Raw genomic sequence first — 24,365 nt, 5'->3', positions numbered from 1 at the left:
TGTTCCACTGCGTGTCCCACTCAGTGTTCCACTGCGCGTCCCACTCTGCATGTATGTTTCACTGCGTGACCCACTCTATGTTCCACTGGGTGCCTTACTGTATGTTCCACTGGGTGTCCCACTCTATGTTCCCCGACTCTATGTTCCACCCACCTATATTCCACTGGGTGTCCGACTCTATGTTCCACAGGGTGTCAACAGAGTGTCCTACTCTATGTCCTCTACAGGTACCAACAGGGTGTCCCACTCTCTATGTTTCAAACGGAACTATGTTTTACATAGTGTCGAAAGGGTGTCCTACTCTAGGTTCCACAGGGTGTCCGGCAGGGTGTAATACTGCATATTAAACAGTGTATCATACTGTTTTGTCATACAGGTTGTTTTACAATATGTTCCATGGAATGTCCTACAAGGTGTCCTACTATAAAGTTTATAGTGTGTCCAACAAGGTGTCCTACGATATGTTATAAGGTGTCCTTCTATGTATTCTAAAGTGCATCCTTTAGGGTGTCTCACTATATATTTCTGAACTTGTCCTACTGGGTGTCCTACTATACATTGTATAGTGTGCCCTACATGGTGTCCCACTATGTATTATATACTGTGTCCTACAAGGTGTCCTACTATATATTCTATAGTGTTTCTTACAAGGTGTCCTACTATATAGTCTATCGTGTGTCCTACATGGTGTCCTACTATTATACTTTATAATGTGCCCTACAAAGTGTCCTACTATATATTTCTCACTGTGTCCTACAAAGTGTCCTCCACTATATTCTATACAGTGTCCTACAAAGTGTCCTACTATATATTATATTGTGTGTCTTACAATGTGTCTACTTTATAGTCTATAGTGTGTCCTACATGATGTCCTATATATTCTATAGTGTGTCCTAGAAGGTGCCCTACTATATATTCTATAGTTTGTCTTACTATATATTTGTCAGTGTGCCCTACAAGGTGGCTTATATATTTATCTGCGTGTCCTACAAAGTGTCTTACTATATATTCTATAGTGCGTCCTACATGATGTCCTATATATTTTATAGTGTGTCCTATCAGGTGCCCTACTATATATTCTATAGTTTGCCCTAGAAGGTGTCCTACTATATATCCCATAGTGTGTTGTGCAAGGTGTCCTACTCTATGTTCCTCAGTATGTCCTACAGGTTGTAATACTCTATGTTCCACATGGTGCCCATGACGTCGCACGCAGTTTCCTCCAGGGTGAATAGTGGTGTCATATAATGGTGTTCTACGGTGTGTTCTACGTGGTGTTCTACAAAGTGAAGAACAGGATGACGTCATCATGGCAATGCATTATTGCTAAAGGCCTCAAGCCCGTCTTCGGGACTAGAAATACACGGGTACACGATTAATGAGGTCAAGGAACACGGTTAATGAGGTCATGTTATAAAGGCTTACGTGACTGTTTATTATACTCTCTCATCTTCCTGGCCGACATTCGGAGGTATATCAGCCATGGTAATATTTATGTTAGAAAGAAAGGAAATAATTCGGGTTTTTTCGGAAAGAGACAAATATGAGCAAAGCCCAAACGATTTTGAAAAGAACTGATAGGGCCAACAACTAACACGTACGGTGTGACACATGCAGATGTCTTCCTTGTGTGTGTGGAAAGAAACGCATGTACTGTACATATTCAGTGTATGCAATAAAGACCGTCCGCTGCCCGAGACGGCCCGCCCGGCTAGATTTCTGACGGACGGTCTAAATTTACAGCTAGCCAGCCCGATGGTCTGATAAAACATATTCCATCTACCCGAGTAAATTCACCATATCTTAAAGTCTATTCCATAGATGACTATTGTGAATAGACTGTTAGACAGTAAATACATGTCTCAGGTTAATTAAATTATTCATTGTAACTAAGAAACATTCTTTGGATTGTCTGGTCTGGTTAAGTCCATTTTGGGCTGGTAGCATTTTGAAGTTGCCAGCCCTGATGTCTAGCTGTGGTTTTGACGTATTTCATACACTGACATATTGTCGTCTCTATACCTACGTTCAGAACAAACAGGAACGAAAGATCAATATGTAATGAGTTACTTATCTCGAGCACCACGAACAACACTTCATGGGATTTTAATATCAAAGGGGCCCAACGATACTTTGGCTACAAAATATGGTTGACTAGTTAGAATATCAATTAAATTATCGGTACGTGCTTCGGCACAATATTCATAAGCAATCTTTCAAAATGAAAATATATATACGTTTTATAAACAATCGTACATAACATATATTGAACGCGCGTATTCGTTCAATATATCTAATATTTTCACATATAATCATTTACACTTTTGATTCCATGTCAGGTACTAATTAGAAGTACTCCTACCTCCTACGTGCGTGAACAACGTCAGCTGAGCCAGGGACCGTCACCATGTCCAATGGTACAACAACGGTCACAGATTGGGAAAACGACGGTACTGACATCACCTTTTCTCAATAGATATCGTTGTTGAATACACGATGCCATTTAGAAAGTGGTCAAATGTAACATATGTTATATTTAGGATTACACACTCTTAGTAAAGTACAGATTCTAGTCATTTTCTTGGGTTGAGTCCCATTCGGGATTCGAATCCACACCCTCAGAGTCAGGCACCTAATCGCCAGCACACAAAGTCAGCCGCCTAACCCGCTCAGCCACCGCGGCTTCCACAAAAAAGGAAGGTCGGACAACTGGTAGTCTAGACTGCGGACTCTGTGTACCCCCTGATAAGTGTAAATAATTGCAGCTATAATGTATGGTATCAGCTGGCTTATATTGTCTGGAAGCACATCGTGTCCAAAACAGAAAGCTGCACTATTACGCAGTTTTTTTCAGAGTGATTTCTTCCACGTTAGACTCAAAGCTTAATCAACCCTCTACGACAAACTTGCCACCACGTGTGTTTGTATATGGTATTATATGACCCTTTAAAGATAATACATGAAACCAAATGACAGGCACTCTAACCATTCTTCATCACAAATCCATTGTATTCAAGCGACCACCACAATACGTCTTCCAACCGATGAGTCACCCTCAACACCCCTTCAACAAGGTGAACTAAACATGTTTTTCTTAATTTAAAAAAAGAAAATGCATCATTTGCCAATCAGGGGGTAGGTTTTACATATATAGCTTATCACCGAGTGTCTTTGAGTAGGCTAAATAACCTCTGGTTTTCAACTTTTTTTCCGTGTGAGATTTTCAAGATCAGTGGAGATCAAGATCAATCCAACAAAAGTACTAGAATCTGTACTTTACAAAGAAAGTGTAATCTCAAATGTTACATATGTTGCATTTGACCACTTTCTAAATGGCAATGTGTTTTTCAAAGATCAATGAGGTAAACAAAGATTTACCATAAGCATAGTTTCCATATTCCTTGGTGAAACCGGTAGGAATTCCGTAACACACAAGCTTTGTATATGATTAATTAGAACATTATACTGATTGAGTGAGTTTAGTTTTAGCGATATCCCAGCAGTATCACGGCAGGGGCATCGGGCACATTGTACATATATGGGCTATGGAACCTGGGTCTTCGGCGTGTCAAGCATACCAAATGTGATATTACCGAATGTATCCCATCAGAGATTTAATTTGACTTTATGCATTTATTGAATTCCAGTTGGTATCCCGGTCATTGTGGGCATCGTTGTAGCAGTTGTAACAGCAGCCGCTGTTATTTGTGCTGTCATTAAACGGTGAGGAATCTATTGTCATGTCATCATCACTGTCGGTACTTTTACTCACTAGCCGCTGTACAGATTAAGTAGTCAGCTGTAAACACAGTCTTCCTGACATCCAGTACAAATTGTTGCGTGCATAGGACATGTTGTATGCTCTATCAATTTACTTTAATGGTTGAAATAATCTCATTATCAAGAATACACTGTGTGACCATGAATTATTGTTCTGTATATTTTCAGCCGAAAGAGTTCCCGAGCACGTTTAGCCAGGGCGTCCTCTGCATCACATCCCTATGGTAATGTGCCGCCTGAAAGACCGTCATCATTCGGAGCAGATATACCCGAGGAAGTCGTCACTGCAGCTGCTGGACATACACACGGCGACCACACCGTAAAGGAAGAAGCCACCAACACGGACTTGGAACAGCCACATTCGTCATCGGACATCACTTTAAGCAGCCATGACACTACAAATAGGCATGTTCCAAGTGGACATTTAACTGATCGCTACATATTTAGAGAATCAGGCAGAGCGTTTTCATTGATATCGCACAGGTCATTTGATTTCAACAGCGCACTTTGTATTGATTCTTGTTTGGATGGTAGACCTTGGCGCCAGTTATACCAATGTCCGTCTGGTTTGTCCTCAGAGGTGCAACACGATGTAACAGTGCCAGATATCTGCTCACGCTATGAAGGCTTGGTTCTCCGAGCAGGATTTGCTCACACAGATCACTATACCTACTTAACTGCATTGTACCGTACCTCAGAAGCACTGTCCTCAGTTGTGAGAGAAAGTGTCATATATGATATTGCCATATATCCTGGGCGGGCGAGTCGTGCGGCTGCTGTTCCGCCAGACCACTACACTTACTTAGATGTACTGCATTGTCCTGTGAGACCAGGATCTGTAGGTCAGTCAGAAAGTGTCATATATGACATTATCAACGATCTGGATGGAAACGCTGGCCAGTACACTCATATATACAATGTACGCCGTTCCTCGGAACGTCATACCAGACCTCTGTTTTCGAGTGGAGAATACGCCATCCCATTTGAGTCCTCAACCACAAGGCGTTCATTTGAAACTGACGTTTTTGACGTATCAAATCACATGCATCCAGGGGAGATGTCTTCATTGGCATGTTATTCAACAGAGACTGACCATTATGACACGTCACGTCACATGCACCCTGAAAAGACGTCTTCATTGCTACGTTATTCATCAGAGACTGACGATTATGACACGCCACGTCACATGCATCCTGAAAAGACGTCTTCATTGGCACGCTATTCATCAGAGACTGACAATTACGACACGCCACGTCACATGCATCCTGAAAAGACGTCTTCATTGGCACGTTATTCATCAGAGACTGACCATCATGACACGTCAGGTCACATGCATCCTGAAAAGACGTCTTCATTGCTACGTTATTCATCAGAGACTGACGATTATGACACACCAGATCACATGCATCCTGAAAAGACGTCTTCATTGCTACGTTATTCAACAGAGACTGACCATTATGACACGCCACGTCACATGCATCCTGAAAAGACGTCTTCATTGGCACGCTATTCATCAGAGACTGACAATTACGATACGCCACGTCACATGCATCCTGAAAAGACGTCTTCATTGGCACGTTATTCATCAGAGACTGACCATTATGACACGCCACGTCACATGCATCCTGAAAAGACGTCTTCATTGCTACGTTATTCATCAGAGACTGACCATTACGACACGCCACGTCACATGCATCCTGAAAAGACGTCTTCATTGGCACGTTATTCCTCAGAGACTGACCATTATGACACGCCACGTCACATGCATCCTGAAAAGACGTCTTCATTGCTACGTTATTCATCAGAGACTGACCATTATGACACGCCACGTCACATGCATCCTGAAAGACGTTTTCATTCTACGTTATTCATTATTCATCAGGGACATGCACCATTATGACACATTGGTCGTTATGCATCCTGACTGAAAGACGTCTTCATTGCTACGTTATTCGTTATCAGAGACTGACCATTATGACACGCCAGGTCACATGCATCCTGAAAAGACGTCTTCATTGCTACGTTATTCATCAGAGACTGACCATTATGACACGCCACGTCACATGCATCCTGAAAAGACGTCTTCATTGCTACGTTATTCATCAGAGACTGACGATTATGACACGCCAGGTCACGTGCATCCTGAAAAGACGTCTTCATTGCTACGTTATTCATCAGAGACTGACCATTATGACACGCCACGTCACATGCATCCTGAAAAGACGTCTTCATTGGCACGTTATTCATCAGAGACTGACCACTACGACACGCCACGTCACATGCATCCTGAAAAGACGTCTTCATTGGAACGTTACGATATGCCGATACACCCTGAATCAAATTAGGACAAGTAGCTCTTGCTGCAAGACCAAAGGAAGCCAGTTCGGCTCATCTGTAGTCAATGTATAACAGACAGCCCATTTCTTCCAAAGCAGTTCCGTTATGATATAGCTGAAACATTGCCGATGTGACGTTAAATATTGACTCACTCACCCCAAAGCAGTTGTTTACTGCGGGGAACTTGGAACCGCATCGAACTGGCTGCCAAACCTTGTCCAGGTTTTTACAAATTCAATTTGGGTGCACAACTTGATATCTTTCTTAAGTGTATGGGTTGCTAGCGGTTAATGTGTTACTTCTTCACGCAGAATGTCCAGCTTCAGTTCCTGAGGTGGTTACATTATGTGAAGGGTGCTTCTGGTGAAGAGTATTGCTTGAATATCGCCTAAAACCACTCACTCACTCACTCACTCGTTGCTATATGCGTTCATCGTAAATATATGTTTTGTTGCCATGTACATCGAAGGTGGTTTATGTCAAAAGTTATGTGTTCGTGCAAAAAGCACTGGTAACTGGTTAAAGTGGCTGCTGCGATAGGTCACTGACGGATTTGCCCAAGTTTATACATCAACAGTGTATACTCATAAAGAATTAAATTATACCCAGATTTAGGAATTTGGGAAGGAACATATATTTACTGCATATATGAAGCATTTATGGGTCCAATATGAAGCTAATGCACAATAAAACACAGAGACCAAAGTCATGAGATTCTAATCATTTGTCTGTTCACCATAGGCTGAAAGTACTGGCGGTCAGCTCCTGACACTGAGTAAACGAGATCACCGACCACAGTTTGAGGAATGCTAGGCTTTTAGTGCCTATGCAGTGTTTATGATCCAGGATTACCTTGTGATTACAAAATGCCATTTACAAAAGGGTCAAATGTAACATATGTTATATTTTGGATTACACTTTCTTAGTAAAGTACAGATTCTACGTTGTTGTAAGCAGCGATCCAACTTGTCAAATGGGTGTTCTGTCTGGTGAACATTTAAGGCCTACCGATTATGTGGTCTACCATCGCCGAGCATTCCGTTTGCATATGTCTCGAAAAATAGAATGTGTACATATTTTTAGAAGGGAAAAATATAAATAAATCAATCTACCAATGTCTTTTGGGTTCCACTTCTTGATTTAGTACAGATGCGAACCTCGTGTGTCAGCCGACAGAGTAAGGTGGAATAACGGTTTTAACGTCGGGCTAACGACTGTTCCAAGCATGTAACCACGTGCGACTGTATATGTGTGGTTGCTGCTTTGACAGAATCAAACACGAAATAAAATCCTTCAGTGAACTCTGTCTTCATTGACATTACAGCTTATCAAATACCAAGATATTGACTATATATCCGACGGATACATGGAAGATACAATCGGTGCGAGAACGCGCCGCCCAAACAAACAGGCCCATCTTCCTGGTTGTGCAGCTACAGCTGTAACACATGTCAACACATTCACTGATATCCTAACGGGGAATGTGTGAATGGTTATGATGGTTGGCTGTGCTGCTACAGTTGTAACACATTTCAACACATTCACTGATATCCTAACGGGGAATGTGTGTATGGTTATGATGGTTGGTTGTGCTGCTACAGTTGTAACACATTTCAACACATTCACTGATATCCTAACGGGGAATGTGTGTATGGTTATGATGGTTGGCTGTGCTGCTACAGTTGTAACACATTTCAACACATTCACTGATATCCTAACGGGGAATGTGTGTATGGTTATGACGGTTGGTTGTGCTGCTACAGTTGTAACACATATCAACTCATTCACTGATATCCTAACGGGGAATGTGTGTATGGTTATGACGGTTGGTTGTGCTGCTACAGTTGTAACACATTTCAACACATTCACTGATATCCTAACGGGGAATGTGTGTATGGTTATGATGGTTGGCTGTGCTGCTACAGTTGTAACACATTTCAACACATTCACTGATATCCTAACGGGGAATGTGTGTATGGTTATTATGGTTGGTTGTGCTGCTACAGTTGTAACACATTTCAACACGTTCACTGATATCCTAACGGGGAATGCGTGTAATGGAACACCATGAAACTCAGTAATTTCATGATATCATTTGAAATTTGAGGGAATACATGAAATCCCTGGGGGTCACAGTGATTTCACGAAATCACTGATTTTTTAGAGATTACGTGAAATCCCTGGTTCACACATTCCCTGTAACATATACACATCATATTTTCCTTTGAAGCTTTCTCGATGTTGGATGTTGGAACCCACCTGTAGTCGTGTCAGCAGCACCAACAACATTGACATGGGTTTAGTTCAGCGGAAACGGGGGAAATGCAGAGTTGATGGTCACGTTAGAGTTTGTATTAAGTTGTTGTGTAGCCACCACGCTGAGCAACATTCCAGCCTAACATTGTTACAGCGGCATGTCAATAATCGAATCTGGACTAGACAATCCAGTGACTGACAACATGAGCCTCGATCTATGTAGTTGTTATACGATGTTCATCCAGCGATCCTGAATAACCAGTTCCATTATTATCCTCATAGCATAAACAAGGGTTGCTGAACATCAGCTCTCATTCGGGTAGTAACGGGGAGCGTTACGGACGAGCCCGATACACTGAAAACATTGGCATTACAGGAATTGTCAGAGTCGAATAGTATGCCAGAGGTGCTTTCTTCCTGTGTGCCAAGTCAAGGAAACAGCATTGTCGAGGGAAAGACATGTTGTAGCTGCTTTGTGTATCAATCTATGTTAGTTATAAACACAGGTCTGAGGACATTCCATTACGGTTCACGTCAGAGTGCTGTTTTGCTAACTTTGATAAACGAACGCAGAGATGAAGAATAAAGATCACATTAGCCAATACTAGAGTTCATTTCTCGAGTTTTAATGCTGCAAACAATTACTTCTAATCCAGACCACCCTTTGAAAAATAGAAATAAATGAAAATTTGGAATATCTAATTAATGACAGTACTTTATTCGGGCTATGGAAAGTTTCCTTCGTTGCAGATGTTTATTCCAGCGGTAGCTCGTACTTTCCGTTTATAAGACCACGTGTCAACATTCTCCAGGGAGCATGACTGGAACACACATTCACGTGACGTTTCAGTTTGTCGGGTGAAGGTCGTTCTGGCGTTACGCGTAGTGGGATGTCTTAAGATCTTTGTTCTGCGGTAGAGATAATTAAGGTCACAGCGTATTGTGAAATCAAACAACATAAAATCAGGCCGCCACTGTAAGCATGCGTTAACACACAACCATTGAGTTAGCGATACACACACACAATAACCCTCACTTACGAATCAGGCTAGCTATTCTAGAAACGTTCGTAGCCCTACGAACTTCTTAAGCCCATTCTTAACACATTGGCTACGATCAAAGTTACGAATTCTTAGGGCTACGAACGTTTCGAGAATAAGGGCCCAGCTTTTATAGCTCTTCAGAATAGCCAACATTGAGTCAGTATATTTTATGCACACACATTTGTGTACCTGATTACCTTTTCCGATAGTAATTGGATTTGACGATCCAAAATTATGTGCAAGGTATCACAATCTACATACAACTGTGTCTGACCCCCTTTAAAGCGCAATAAATCTGCTTTCTACGACTGACAAAGAAAGCTGTTTCACGACAGTTATAGCCTCAGATCAGCCAAGCCTCAGATCAAGGGGTGTCAAAGTGCCCCGCACAGTGGCCTTTCGAATGTCGCAAGACTGATTGGTTTAAACAGCCTTGATATCTAAGGCGGTGATCACAGCTTGAACTGCTCCCAAGAATACCAGCGTTCCGCCTCGAGGCATTCATTCGAAAGGGAAGGCTTGGTTTTATATGTGACTGGTATATCTACAGATCACCATGGGAAACTCGTCTGGGTCAAAGCAGGGAAGACGGAAAACAACAGATGAAAGTAAGTATTGTGTTGAACATTTCGCGTGTAAATTGTCAAATCTACGAGTCGGGAATATATTTTCGTGCAAGTCGTTTCAAATCGTCATTTTAAGATCCAGTGAACCTACTCAGCGAGAGAATGTTATGGTACCCGTAATATAAGCAATAGACTTATCCGAATGTATGTTTGTGCTTTATGCCGTGTACATGGAAAACACAAGATGGTCTGGTGTAGCAGGGCTATACTATATGACCCATGTCGAATATTCACTTATCGGTAACGTATGTTCAGTGTTAGCCAAATAGCCTACAGGTGAACTCCTCCACACTCACACCGAGTCAGCCATCTGAACACTTCCCGGATTACAAATAAAGTAGGAATCACATATGTATTGTGTTTCATAGCTTCAAGTACGCTTGCGGGTAGACAAGCTGAAGCTGCCAAGATTATCCGACTTGAAGAAGGATGATTCCCATGCTTAAATGTATGAAATGTCACTGATAATGAGAACAATATGTTGTATCAATGATATATCAATCCCTTGGACATATTTGAATCCATTACTTCACCACACAAGATATAGTTTTATGTGGCACACCCCCTTCCCCATAAGTTATCTGTAGGAAACTTTAATATCCAAACATATATACCGATATCATCTATCGTCAATGGCAAAAAACACATATCCTTAAAAATATGCGAACATTTGTATGAGTAGTGGACGTCCTCTAAGATGAGTTATGCAATCTGTATTCCAGACTCCATCCTTCAGTGTGGAGACAGGCTGTGCAGCCTGACGACCATCACCAGACGCTGCTATGACCGTCAGGTAAATGTAGCACGGAGGCTGAATGAATTAGCAGATGAGCTCGACAAACAGCAGGGGGATATGAACAAAGCTAAGGTAGGACTGTCGGCGGTGGGAGCAGCTGTGGCCGCCGCCAGCTTCGGCCTCGCCTTCGTCACCTTTGGAGCTTCGCTTGTACTGACAGTCGTGGGTGCGACGGTATCGGCTGCAAGCGCAGCAGGCTCCATTGCAACGATGTTGGCAGAGAGAGTCATCAAAAACAAGAAGGTCAAAGCAGCCAACGAAGCTGTGTTGTCTTATACGGAGGCAATAACAGAATTTGCACCCGTGTTGGAATACTTTTGTGCTGGTCTGTCATCTGACGAGGAAAGACAGAGAATGCGTGATGTTCTCACTGATGCGTCTATACCGTCAGACACTGTCCGCTTCATTGGGATAGGTAGCGGCGGTGACATGTGTGAAACATGTGCCAAAGGTCACAAGATAGTTGCAACAGCTCTGCGTGTTCAGGAAGCACTTCAGATGCGAGGACTTGACAAGGGTAGAACTGACGCAGGTGTAAATGTCGCTCGATGGACACTAGGTATGCTTACGGAAGCGTCATCATTTGGCGCAGAGGCTTTTAATACATTTAACTCTGCCGCCAGGGTGATCAAAATTGGCGGTGCAGCCTTGGTTGGAGTTGGTCTGATTATCGATGTAGGATCCATTATATACTACAGCATGAAAGTCCATAACAAGAACCCTTCAGAGGTTGCCCATTTGTTTCGTATCATAGCTGACGCGTTCCAACAATAGGCAGTTATACCATTTCATAATATATGAGTGCTGATAACAAGTAGATATGCCTGACAGCCATACTGGTTGTTTCTACGGACTCTTTATAATTGATCTAAGTAAATCACCGAGTATGTGCACTGTCAGATCGGTATGTCAGAATATACACAACAGGTCATTTAGAATTGTAAATAAACAGGATAATAAGACTAAAATCATTTCAATAAACATTTTTCGATAAATTGATTCTAAGTCGATTTGCGTTCATATTTGCATAAACCGAAAACAAAAGCGGCCATGTCCGCCAGCGGCCCAACTGGCTGATTATAGTGGATTCATTGCAGTGAATATTATTCAGTGTTAACAGAGGTATAAGCCTCAAACGCAGTGTGCACACTTTGCGATATTGTGTTACTCGATAAGACTTTTGTTTGTTAATACACAGGAAAACAACAAATTTAAGAATGGTTAATCTCTCCTGGTAAACACCAGCAAACTAATGACGCTAAAGACCGTCAGCGTTCAGGTCGACCACGACAGGATACGGCCCCTCTCAGATTCTAAAGACTTCATCCGTTCATGTGGAAACAGTTTCTTCCACTTCGTCGTTTATCCAACAGAACGGTCCGAAATCCGCTAAAGTGCAGAGCCATACCACCTATCGGACATCCGTTGTCATCCCCAGAACACAGAACAGTACGACCAACTTGGTGTCAAGCTCCACGTCACTGGTATTTGACTCCATGGGGAAAGGTTCACCGGTCGGACGAAAGTCTTTACTTTTCTTCACAACTAATGGCCAGAATGGTGTTTGGCGCAGAGGAAACACAATGGAATATCATGGAGTAGGTATCATATGGCGGGTGTTCCTTGGTGTTGTGTAGGTGTCTCTCACATGACTGCAAACCTGACCTTGTGATGATCAGACAAAATCTGACTTGACAACGTACACAACCGATACCCTAGACACGGTTGCTGTATCACGTTTAGATGGCCATCCTCTGAACACAAGGCAAGTCTCACTGAGTATATTTGGGACATTATAGGTCACATAATACGCCAGATAGATCATCCAGTACTAAGGCTTTATGCATTGGAACACAATACCTTACGTTACATTCAACGTCTCACACGGTCATGGAGGAGGACGACGACCAGGGATGTTATCATGGTTGGGAGAGGTCACACCAGATATTGAAATTGTACTTGGTTATTGATATTTAAGTTATTTCATGAAGATTGTACGCCTGAATCTTGAACATGGCCGTACTTGATAACGTCACACCACCATAGTTAACAACACTGCAAAATGATGCAATCCTTGTCTATGTTTGCACCTTTGAATAAACTAGATTTGTTCTCTCTTTGTGCGTTTACGTTATCAGTTCGGTTATTTCTTGGGAGTTAGTTCATCAAGATAGTAACCTAAATAGATGTTTGGATAAGTTCCAGTGCTATGGCTAATGTTAACATATTGAAATAGAATATGGAGTGTTGCGATACTTTTTTCCATGAGTATACATATTCAGTTCTGATTCATTCATATTCTTAGTGTTATCGAGGAAACTCGGTGAAGAAAGCTCAGTGTATCTTAGTGATTTCAGATAGAGTTTTGCACTAGTTTTAAGTGTTTAGTTACATTCGTGTACACACTATGTGTATAGTTCATGTGTACCCGTTGGTGCAGTATATCTGCGACAGGTGAAGGAATAGCACTACATCTCCAATGTTCACCAGAAACAGGTCAGGAACTCGGAAACACAAGCGTTTCTGAAAGAGACCCAACCCGATTTTATTCACACTGATAAATCTGTGCTGGGACCTGTGTCAGGGCCTGTTTCAGGTCAATCAATCACATGCACCTGTACCTGAGGGCAACACTGCACTTTGATCTAGGCATAACTTGAGGCCGCATTCCTCAACTTGGTCTTATCGGGGCGGCTTGACAAGACGACGTGTGTGGAAGAGTTGAGTGTGAATATAGTTGGTGATTGTATCTCATATCATTAAAAAATGCTTCAGTTTATGATCTAGCTCCCCGCCAGCCTGTCTCGCATGTGTCAAGAACTATGCAGTTATGCAGTGTTATGCAGGTCAGGTATCGGCTTATGCAGCCAAAACACATCACCTGCTGGGAGCACATATTAACGACTGCATAGTGTGAATGATATTGAATGTGTTATAGCTTACTGAGACTTATAAAGCATGAAGACATCAAGCAGACAGTTACATATATCCTTACTGTACCTCAGATATTTCAGTTTGATGTATTATATTTAGGTCTATAAAAGGAACAGCAACATGTCTGGACAACAGGTAAAAGTGTGTGTAGCGATGAGATAGAGAGAAACACAGGTGTACCTACATGTATATCAGAACACAAAGACATAGACGTTTGAAATATAATACATATATTTTCAGATCGGTAAGTTTTGGGTGTTGCTGTGTGACAGTGGTTGAATGTGGTGTTTATTCTGTCAATATCGAGAGGCCTTTTGAGGTGTTTTAACATCAAACCATCAATCTCTGATTAATTCGTGTTCAACTCTCAATACCACAATTTTGTCCTATAGTACATGGAAAACGCCTGCGGCGTGTTGCTTGTAGTCTGCCGATCCCTGTGCTGTTATAAATCACTTGCGGAGAGCTGCAGAAATCGTAAGTGATAAATGAGACATACTCTCGATATTTCCAGTGACTTCCGCTTTCACATCGTGATAAATTGTTTTCCCATTAATCACATATTGTGCACACACTCACTGCACATATGACACACGGCAGGGGCAAATCAGTGTCCAGTACAACCTGACTAATCAGGACACTGTTAATCTGGAAACCACGTCATTCTGACAATATAGCTGCTTGAGATGTTTTCAAACGTACAAGTGATAATGACTCCGTACCCTTGATAAGTTTTCCCGGTGGCTGTATTGTTCATGTAAACATGAACCTGCCACGATATGATCTCTTCATGACTTTGAGGAAGTAAATCTGCTTTTCGCTTCTAATTCAATAACGCTGGGAAAAGAAACACATGTGTCAATAGATATTACTTTTGCAAGAGTTAATGATTTGTCGAGGATGTCCATAGTTAAAATAGCGAGTGAGTGAGTATGGTTTTACACCGCTTTTAGCATCCATAGTTAAAATAACACGCATTTATTAACAGTCCAGATTATAACGTATAAAAAACATCTCACTTCCGCCTCATATCCCACTGACGTTCATGATAATTTGCCCCAACACGATAAAGGTTTTGGGGATACTGAAGCTGCGTGTCATGTTTCAAGCTTTCAAACTCCTTCACATCGGCTAACATTACTGGAAACAGCTCTAACTCATTCACGTTGGTTCGTTGCTGTTTAACTCCGCACTCAGCAATATTCCATCAATATGGCGGTGTTCTCTAAATAATCGGGTCTGGAGCAGGCCATCCACTGATCAACAGCTTGAGCATCGATCTACGCAATTGGGATACGATGACATCTGTCAACCAAGTCAGCGAGCCTGACCACATGATCCCGTTAGTCGCCTCGTACGACAAGCATGGGTTGCAGAAGACCAATTCTAACCCGGATCTTCTCGTGTGAACTCACTCACGTATTATTACTATAAAGCAATGCAACAATCTGAAAACGCCCCCCTTCCTGTTCAAGGTCCAGAATAACGCTCACGGGAATGTCGGGGAAATGGTTAACTCCAACTTCATAGACGTGTAGGGCGGTGGGGTAGCCTAGTGGTTAAAGCGTTGGCTCGTCACGCCGAAGACCCGGGTTCGATTCCCCACATGGGCACAATGTGTTAAGCCCATTTCTAGTGTCCCCCGCCGTGATATTGCTGGAATATTGCTAAAAGCGGCGTAAAACTAAACTCAGTCAGTCAGTCAGTCATAGACGTGTATGCGGCGAAGGTGTTCGGTCAACACTGAACAATTTCCATTGCCACAGACGGTAACCAGACGATTCAGGGATTGATGTATATCAGCTGAGTTTTATATATCTCTCAATCCTCTCTTTTCTGACGCCCAGTCGGATAAACAACACAGTGTGCATTGATTATCCTGATGATTTAATCTTAAAAGTATGGGCTATTACGTTGGGAAATGTTATATATTTCAACATGTTGAATGTCTAGTAGATTAATCTCCTTCTATGTGTTTAAATATATATTTGTGATGAGAAGCCTCAGTAATGTAGTAATTAGAATCTCTGGTAGAGTTCGACAATTTGTAGAACAAAAGTTGTGTAGAAACATCACTACACCGGTTATGGCGGCTCTTAACGACAAACAATCAACTCAAACGACAACTTACACAAGCTTTCAAGATCTGTGTCTATGTCGGACTCTGTACCGATGCTTAAGATATGTGATTGCTAAAGCGGTTCTTAGCATGAAGATGGTAGCAATTTATTAATGAGTTAAAGAGCACTAATCAAAGGTTAAACAGCACTGTAGGCAATTATTATGCAAGTCGGTAAGAAAATCAGTCGTTACGAAAACCTCTGCGTGCTATCGCACTCTGACCACCTGCACTGTAGTTGACGTCGCTGTGACCACAGTCTGGGGAACGCTAAGGCTTCGAGGCCAGCGCGTGCTCACATGACCTTGTTTGGATTTCCGGGGACATTCGTTTGCTATGGCAACTTCTTATTCAATACCGTTTGATCTCTGGGCGCAAAGATGTGAACTGTCGATAAATAACGACAGATTGGCAAACAGCTAGTTGCCATATGTACCTTCTACGTTGTACACACAGTGATCACGGCTACAGGGGAGACAAAGTCGGTAATAGCGTACAATGACAGTTTAATTTTCAAATAAACTGAATTTGTAATAAATATATGTTTGCAATACCGAGTAACGTCACCTAGTTGGGAACCTATCTACTGCCGCAGGGTTTTATATCCAGGTTTCCGTTTAATGTCACTCTTATATTTATTGCACATGTGATAACTAAAACGTCACTCTGTCTAGATACTTAATGATGGAATTATTAATGATAACACAGGGCTTGGGAGTCTCACCACTTTGTAATTTATGTCGTAGATGCGCAGAGAGAAACAGGTGAGACTATTTTTAAATGCTGTTTCTTTGCTCTATAGCACGTTCACGACTGATGTCTGTATTTTGAAATTGAATTTTTTTTGTTTTATTTATTGAACATTATTAACTGTTTTGTGTATTCTCAAAGTTCGAATGTTTTATATGAAACGTTTTCATAAACACATTTAATCCTAAATTGTTTGTATGAAGCTAGACTGCCTCACATTTCAAGACGTATGGTGTTCCATACTGTGATTAACCCGTACTGAGCATACAAAAATAAATTTAAAAAATACAACATTCTTGCAACAATATAGTGTTAATTGCAGAATTACGGACACATTAAAGTGATAACATCAATACGTGAGGTAAAAAAGTGACCTTTTTTATGTCCACGACAAACATGGAAGGCAACCATGTGTCTGGTCCGTGCGATTGCCATCCTACAGGTCGGTAACAACAGAGAACATGATCACAGAAATGTCACATTGTCTCCGGCGATACAGCCCCGGCTTGCTCTCTGTATGCAGGGATCAAACATGGATGTTTACCGGTACAGTGTTTAAATTCCCCTACAATCTGCCAATGAACACCGATTTAGCTGGGCACAGAGACTCAGAAACAATATGGCGACTTGTGAAAGACCCGCTCAGGCCGGATGAAGACAGTGTGATACAACAATAATATTTCCAGGAGTTATAGGAATCTGTGGAAATATATATCACAGAGAGTAAATACGGGAATCCGAGCATGGGGAACGCATCGGGCAAGGCACATGGAAGTACAGGTAAATTACTTGACTTAGTTTAACTGCGAGACACATCGGCCATTAAAATGTTTTCAGTGAATTCAATCATTAAACATTCACACATCGTCCTTATCCAAGCTGGTTGTTATTCTCTACCGTTATGTGCTAAACCTGCGGAATGATTTTGCATATGTTTAAAATACATTCTCTTGACGTGACACGAGCGAGTCTCCTTCCCCGTGTCAATAGCAGTATCGCCGTCTACCTATGACGTTTTGACTGACACCATTTGCCCTTCTATCAAAGAAACTCATACAGGCGATCACCGACACTGCATGGCTAGTACCTGACGCCCGAAAACACAAAAAACACAATCGTTGTCATACTCAAACTAATATCAATACTTTGAATCATATTTACTGTATGCTTGTGAAATTGAAACTTGAGTAATATTAAAATGTTTTGTGCATGTGTTGTTCTAAAAACTTAAACCAGCATAAATGATATTGAATGATTCACAGCTGCTGTTAACCTGAACACGCCTCAACTGTGCCATAGAAAAATTCCAAATTATGTCAGTGATCCTGTCATAATATCCGCAAAGATATTTTACTTACGAAAGTAGCGTGTGAAGGTGGATAATGGGGACTGGTTATTCTCTGGCGCTGACTTTATGTGAATGGATAACAGTTTGCCACTTCAAGCAAGGTACGATACAAACCAATGGTAGAAGATTATGAGACTGGTCTGTTCAAATTCCCACGGGCCACCCAACCATCCGACTGTGTTGTGTCTCACCTACCATTGCAGGTATACCGAGACGAGCACCACTGAGATGCATCGGTGCATGAGTCAGTCTCGGGGCTCTAGGGGACCGGCCATTGGATACTGGGGAGGGCTTGGGGTGTATGTGTGCTGGGATTGTAAAGGCGTTAAATGTCACTGTCTCCACACACATGCACGCACGCACACACACACACACACACACACACACACACACTACATGACAGCAGGGTATATTTCTTCCAGCGCACTTCAATTTAAGAGTTGAAATAAAATATGTTGCCCATCTGTAAAATCATTCGAAAGACGGAAAACATATGTGCATGTTTAAATGAGTCATGTTCCCCTACCTAATGTCAAATACCCGTTGGTTAGGTTGACCTAATTCACAGATAGCTTTCTCTGTGTACTATAGATTCATTTTCCCTGTTCCCGTAAAACCTATCTTCATTATATATTTGTTTCACTCCTCTTACATTGAAATGACAATTTACTGTGATGGGTAAAAGTGTAATTCTTAAAAGAGACACGCGATTAACCATGGTTATATATCCAGGTTTATATCCATGTAAATCAGTATAAACACGACACTAACAAACACTCACCCTTCATGCAAATCATATGAGTGGCAAGTGGTTCTGATACTGTCACAAGGAAAACAGAGATGTCATGATTTTGTTACAATTCGATGATATGCATGTAGTTTATGTAAAGAGCAACTCATACACTGGGCATGGTAACATGACCTTGAAAGGTCACGGCGGTTATAGCCTGCTTTAACTACGATTGAAGACCGTTGTGTTTGGTAACGTTGTTTGACATTTTAAGGAATGGCTCCTAAAACATAAATTTCAAACTTTCGTTCTTATGAAATTATATTTAATCCAAAGCAGGTGCCTGATTCTGAGTGTGTGGGTTCGAATGGGATTCAACCCACGAAAGCTACAAGAATGTGTAGTCGCCCACTGGTCTAAGGCACTACTGGTTTGGTTGGTTGGTTTTATAGTTTTAGGGCGACGTGAAGGCACTACCGTATGGTGTACGCAGTTGTGGCCCTTTACTCTGCTTTGATGCCAGTTTTGTGTTTTGAATCACATATTTCACCAGATTTGTTCTTGGTGGATTATTGAAAGCTAACAAAACCGGTTGGGATGGACTTTTGACTGAAGATACTTTTTCACATTTGAACAAATATCAACTCTCCACATATTTACTGGTTAAATATACTGCAAAGGTTGAAACTGTTTCAAAATGTGATGCCCCACTTCACCTGACCCCAGTGAGGTGTTATTGAGGCAGTAGCTGGTTTTTTGGCGTGTTGTGTCACAAATAATGTATGGATTTGAACACAATTTCATCGAATTCAGACAGCTGAGCGGTTGCGGGTCTTGTCTTCAATGAACAAAAATACATTTAACGGGCTTTGTCTTCTGATGAACAAAAGTACTATAACGGGCCTTGTCTTCAATGAACAAAAGTACTATAACGGGCCTTGTCTTCAATGAACAATAGTACATATAACGGGCCTTGTCTTCAATGAACAAACGTACTATAACGGGCCTTGTCATCAATGAACAACTTACTATAACGGGCCTTGTCTTCAATGAACAAACGTACTATAACGGGCCTTGTCTTCAATGAACAAACGTACTATAACGGGCCTTGTCTTCAATGAACAACTTACTATAACGGGCCTTGTCTTCAATGAACAAACGTACTATGACGGGCCTTGTCTTCAATGAACATAAAATGAACAAACGTATGACGGGCCTTGTCTTCAATGAACAAAAGTACATATAACGGGCCTTGTCTTCAATGAACAAAAGTACATATAACGGGCCTTGTCTTCAATGAACAAAAGTATTATAATGGGCCTTGTCTTCAATGAACAAAAGTACATATAACGGGCCTTGTCTTCAATGAACAAAAGAACTATAACGGGCCTTGTCTTCAATGAACAAAAGTACATATAACGGGCCTTGTCTTCAATGAACAAAAGTACATAACATATAACGGGCCTTGTCTTCAATGAACAAACGTACTATAACGGGCCTTGTCTTCAATGAACAACTTACTATAACGGGCCTTGTCTTCAATGAACAAAAGTACTATAACGTGCCTTGTCTTCAATGAACAAACGTACCATAACGGGCCTTGTCTTCAATGAACAAAAGTACATATAACGGGCCTTGTCTTCAATGAACAAAAGTACTATAACGGGCCTTGTCTTCAATGAACAAAAGTACTATAACGGGCCTTGTCTTCAATGAACAAAAGTACATATAACGGGCATTGTCTTCAATGAACAATAGAACTATAACGGGCCTTGTCTTCAATGAACAAAAGTACTATAACGGGCCTTGTCTTCAATGAACAAAAGTACTATAACGGGCCTTGTCTTCAATGAACAAAAGTACATATAACGGGCCTTGTCTTCAATGAACAAAAGAACTATAACGGGCCTTGTCTTCAATGAACAAAAATACAGATAACGGGCCTTGTCTTCAATGAACAAACGTACTATAACGGGCCTTGTCTTCAATGAACAAAAGTACTATAACGGGCCTTGAGGGCGTTGCTGGAGCATATGTGTGTGGTAACCCTCTAGGAATACATCCCAACTACATCGTCCGTTGACTCAATAGAGAAAGATGAAAGAATGCGGTTCAGGGAGATCGTCTTGAAAACTACTGAAATGGAAAGCACTCTTCTGTTGTACACATGTAGGCCTTGATTAATGCGCGTAATAGGCCCATTTAGTACATCTATCAGCAAGTTCAATATGTTGCTATCAAAAGATCTGTAGTCAGTCAGGTGACACGCCCTCGAGACCATGCTGATTCTGAGTCTGACAAGATGGATGTCTGCAATACCAAACCCCCCACACACACCCACACCCCAAACACACCACTTCCCCCTCCACCCCCACCCCTCTTAGTATCGATTGATGAAGCTAATTAGTTTTCGTATGGAGCTGAATCTTCTGTTGAATACTCGAAAAGCATACAACGCGTACGCTAACATTGTTAAAAGCGCAAGAGGTGACATCGAATGAGCCTTCATTTGGTTTGTTACTTTCATTTGGTTGGCAATGGTGACGACGGGTTTTAACAAAGAATGCTGTCATTTTTGTTATAATTCTTAAAGTGTTCCCGCCACAACAAAGAATGTCAGCGGTCTGCGCCTTTACGATGCTGCGACATCGTTATTTGCAATGTCCCCACGTCTAATATGAATACGTTTTACAACCTGGAGTTCTGCATCACATGACGTCATGACATTCCACAGACAGATGTTTCAGGCATGGCGTACTGCATCATAGATTACTGTCGAATATCAGTGTAATAAAAATCTTAATACATTCTGTGAGTTGTTGTTCGAATGGTTTTCTGCGTACACTATTGTCACGATTGCTTTAACACAGACACGCAACACAATATTTAACAAATTTCCTAAGCAGCAAAAAGAGAGCAAAGGGAGCTTCCCGGTCGAGTTTGAAATGGAATGCTGTGACATTTGCTTGTATTTGGTTGTTGAACTGAATCATTGTCTGACGTAGTTTCTGTTGTCATGGTTTCCAGGGTAACGCCGTCAAATGAGAGGTGAACCTTAAGGTCACAAAGCTTGCGGGGTATTCACAGTAAACACAGTGTGACAGCGGATGTTGTAAGATGGTAGGCTGTCTGTTTCACACAATCTGAACCGCATTATCTTCTCTTCTGATTAGCTCTTTCTGCAGTGCTAAACCCTGATTGAAGCAAGTCTAGATTGCCTCGGGTTCTGACTCTCACCTTGGAAATTGGGGAATTGGAATTTAACATATGTTATATTTGGGATTACACTTTCTTAGTAAAGTACAGATTCTAGTACTTTTTGGGGTTGAGTCCCATCTGGGATTCGAACCCACACCCTCAGAGTCAGACACCTAATCGCCAGCACACAAAGTCAGACGCCTATACCGCTCAGCCACCGCGGACCACTACCAGTTTTCCGACTTCCATTTGTGTGGAAGCCGCGGTGGCTGAGCGGGCTAGGCGGCTGACTTTGTGTGCTGGCGATTAGGTGTCTGACTCTGAGGGTGTGGGTTCGAATGGGACTCAACTCCAAAAAGTACTAGAATCTGTAGAATAACATATGTTACATTTGACCACTTTCTAAAATGGTGTTGTGTATTTCACAAATGGAATTGTTGGTTTCTATCAAACTAATATATTCAGAGACTAAGCGTTAGTCTAGATGGTAGGGGGCAGCGCAGGTTAAAACGCCTGGTTCGCTTCATTCAGGCGAGTCGACTTGGTGATGTAAGCGCAGAGATGTGGTCAATTGTACATTTGAATCTTCACGTGTCGTGTTCGATTCCATCGATTCCAAATTAGCATTAGGGCAGACAAATCTTCAGGATAAATAGTCCTGCATAGAAAAATAGTATGTTTTTTTCGAATTCGATTCATATATCAGATTATTGAGAATGAGAGATTCCAAATGACATGGCGATTGCGTTTTGTTCAGTTTTACTGTATGGCTAACTTCCGTTTGCTATGTTCTACTTTGGAAAACAATTATTATTTTGGTTTGATGTCTCAATGTGTATACCTGTTAAGTTTTATGTTTTATGTAACACATTTAATAACGCTTCATGAGTTAGAATTGCTGTTGAAGGTTTAGACAGAAAGACACATACATATTGTATTCGGAAGGAATTCAAATAATAGAAAACAATAATTGTATTTTGTCAATCATTAAAATATTCCTAAATACCTTCGCTGGGTTTTACATTTTTACAATGTTATTCCATAAAATCAACATAGTTTCGGGTCTTTAATACAAAAGCTGAACATATGGAAACTTCGTTTCAGCTTCTCGATTCGGGATTGTGCGGTACTTTCCGGACATCTTTGTCATGTACAATAATGTTTGCTTGACAACTGGAACTCTGTAGTCGTGCTCTCTCGAATACGATGTAAGAAAGGAATGAACAGGGATTAACATATTTTAGCCAAGGTAACGTCTACAGAAAGGACAAAGAGCCAAACATTCAATTATATTATTTTTAAAACAAAGATCATCTCGTTTCTGATAACAGAACTAAAGGCTTGGGGATTTTCTCCCTTTTAGTTCGCTTGATAGCTCATTTAAGTTCCCTGCACGATCTGAAAATCTAAAATTCAAATCGGCATGGTAGTGCATGTGAAATCCAGAATAGGGAAAATCTAATCCTTGCAGGCAATATTTGAGATGAAATGTAATCCGTATATTCCTGAACGTTTGTTGCAGAGGTGAGTCATAACTAACGGCAATCTGCGGGCGTGGTCTCAGGTGACATTTATTTCATAGTAATCAATCACACTATAATAAAGTATACCAAAATATAATATGCATAATCTATACTTGCAACACGTACAATTACACATTACTAGTTTATTATGAATTACTTATAATTACTAAAACATAAAACACTACATAGCTGTTACAAATTATCGGTAAGACTTCCGCCCGTGTCCCCCCAAAATATTAACGATGAGGAAAAAGTATACATATCCAGGCATTATGATTTACGTTTAAGGGAGGGAAAGGGGAGGGGAATGGGAGGGGCGGAAGTCTTTCCCTAGATAGTTGGAGACAGAAATGAAATAACCTGTCCACCTTTTCACATATAACTACGGCAACGGCTAATAAACATAAAACTACTTAAAATGAAAAAACTAAAACTCTGTTCCAGAAACCTGTAAACACAATATCCTGTTACACGTTTAGTCGCAAACAGCTGGTAAAACCCTTGTTGTGGTGCTCATTTTCCGACGGAAAGAGGACTGAATGAATTGTGTCAAATGTGGGACGCTGGGAAGTGTTTGCGAACGATTTGGCAAGAGTGCTGATCGAGTTGTCTCCCTTGACATTGGCAAGATGTAGGTTTTAGTTTGTAAAATCTGTTATCGACCATTTGCACCGTTGATCAGTCACGAGGTGGTGAATATCAGGCCTGATACAAGAATGTACGCTCCTTACATTGGTTAAACAGTAACTAATTTTAATAAGTGGCCAAATTCTTAAGAGACACTTGTGCGTGATACCCAGCATTGAATTGCCGACGACGAATTGTCCGAGTTTAGCACATACAGTTAGATGATTTATGGTTTATCTTCGTAACTCAAACCAGACGAAACCAAAACGATTTGCCAACAATACTTTCTCCTCCCATG

At 41.3% G+C, this 24,365-nt stretch overlaps 1 protein-coding gene across 1 annotated transcript; it reads left to right on the top strand.

Moving 5' to 3' along the window:
* The first annotated feature begins 2,356 nt into the window (after positions 1-2,356).
* LOC124257065 lies at positions 2,357-7,346 on the top strand. The gene is made up of 5 exons (XM_046691040.1): positions 2,357-2,450; positions 3,018-3,074; positions 3,648-3,723; positions 3,949-5,393; positions 5,767-7,346. Exons 1-5 carry the CDS (start codon positions 2,408-2,410, stop codon positions 6,123-6,125), a joined length of 1,980 nt encoding a protein of 659 aa, XP_046546996.1. The 5' UTR covers positions 2,357-2,407; the 3' UTR covers positions 6,126-7,346.
* Positions 7,347-24,365: the final 17,019 nt, after the last annotated feature.

Source organism: Haliotis rubra, unplaced genomic scaffold, assembly GCF_003918875.1.
Source record: "Haliotis rubra isolate DU_JTF1 unplaced genomic scaffold, ASM391887v1 Scf649, whole genome shotgun sequence".
Classification (NCBI taxonomy): Eukaryota; Metazoa; Mollusca; class Gastropoda; order Lepetellida; family Haliotidae; genus Haliotis; species Haliotis rubra.
The sequence above is the reverse complement of the archived record's forward strand: the minus strand, read 5'-3'. Positions and strand labels throughout refer to the sequence as shown.

Bases quoted from the DNA above. Each gene is read 5' to 3' on its own strand.
- LOC124257065 (XM_046691040.1), top strand. From the start codon at position 2,408: ATGTCCAATGGTACAACAACGGTCACAGATTGGGAAAACGACG. The intron at 3,075-3,647 runs GTGAACTAAACA...ATTGAATTCCAG, and splicing joins CTCAACACCCCTTCAACAAG to TTGGTATCCCGGTCATTGTG. The intron at 5,394-5,766 runs GTCACATGCATC...ATGACACGCCAG, and splicing joins TGACCATTATGACACGCCAC to GTCACATGCATCCTGAAAAG.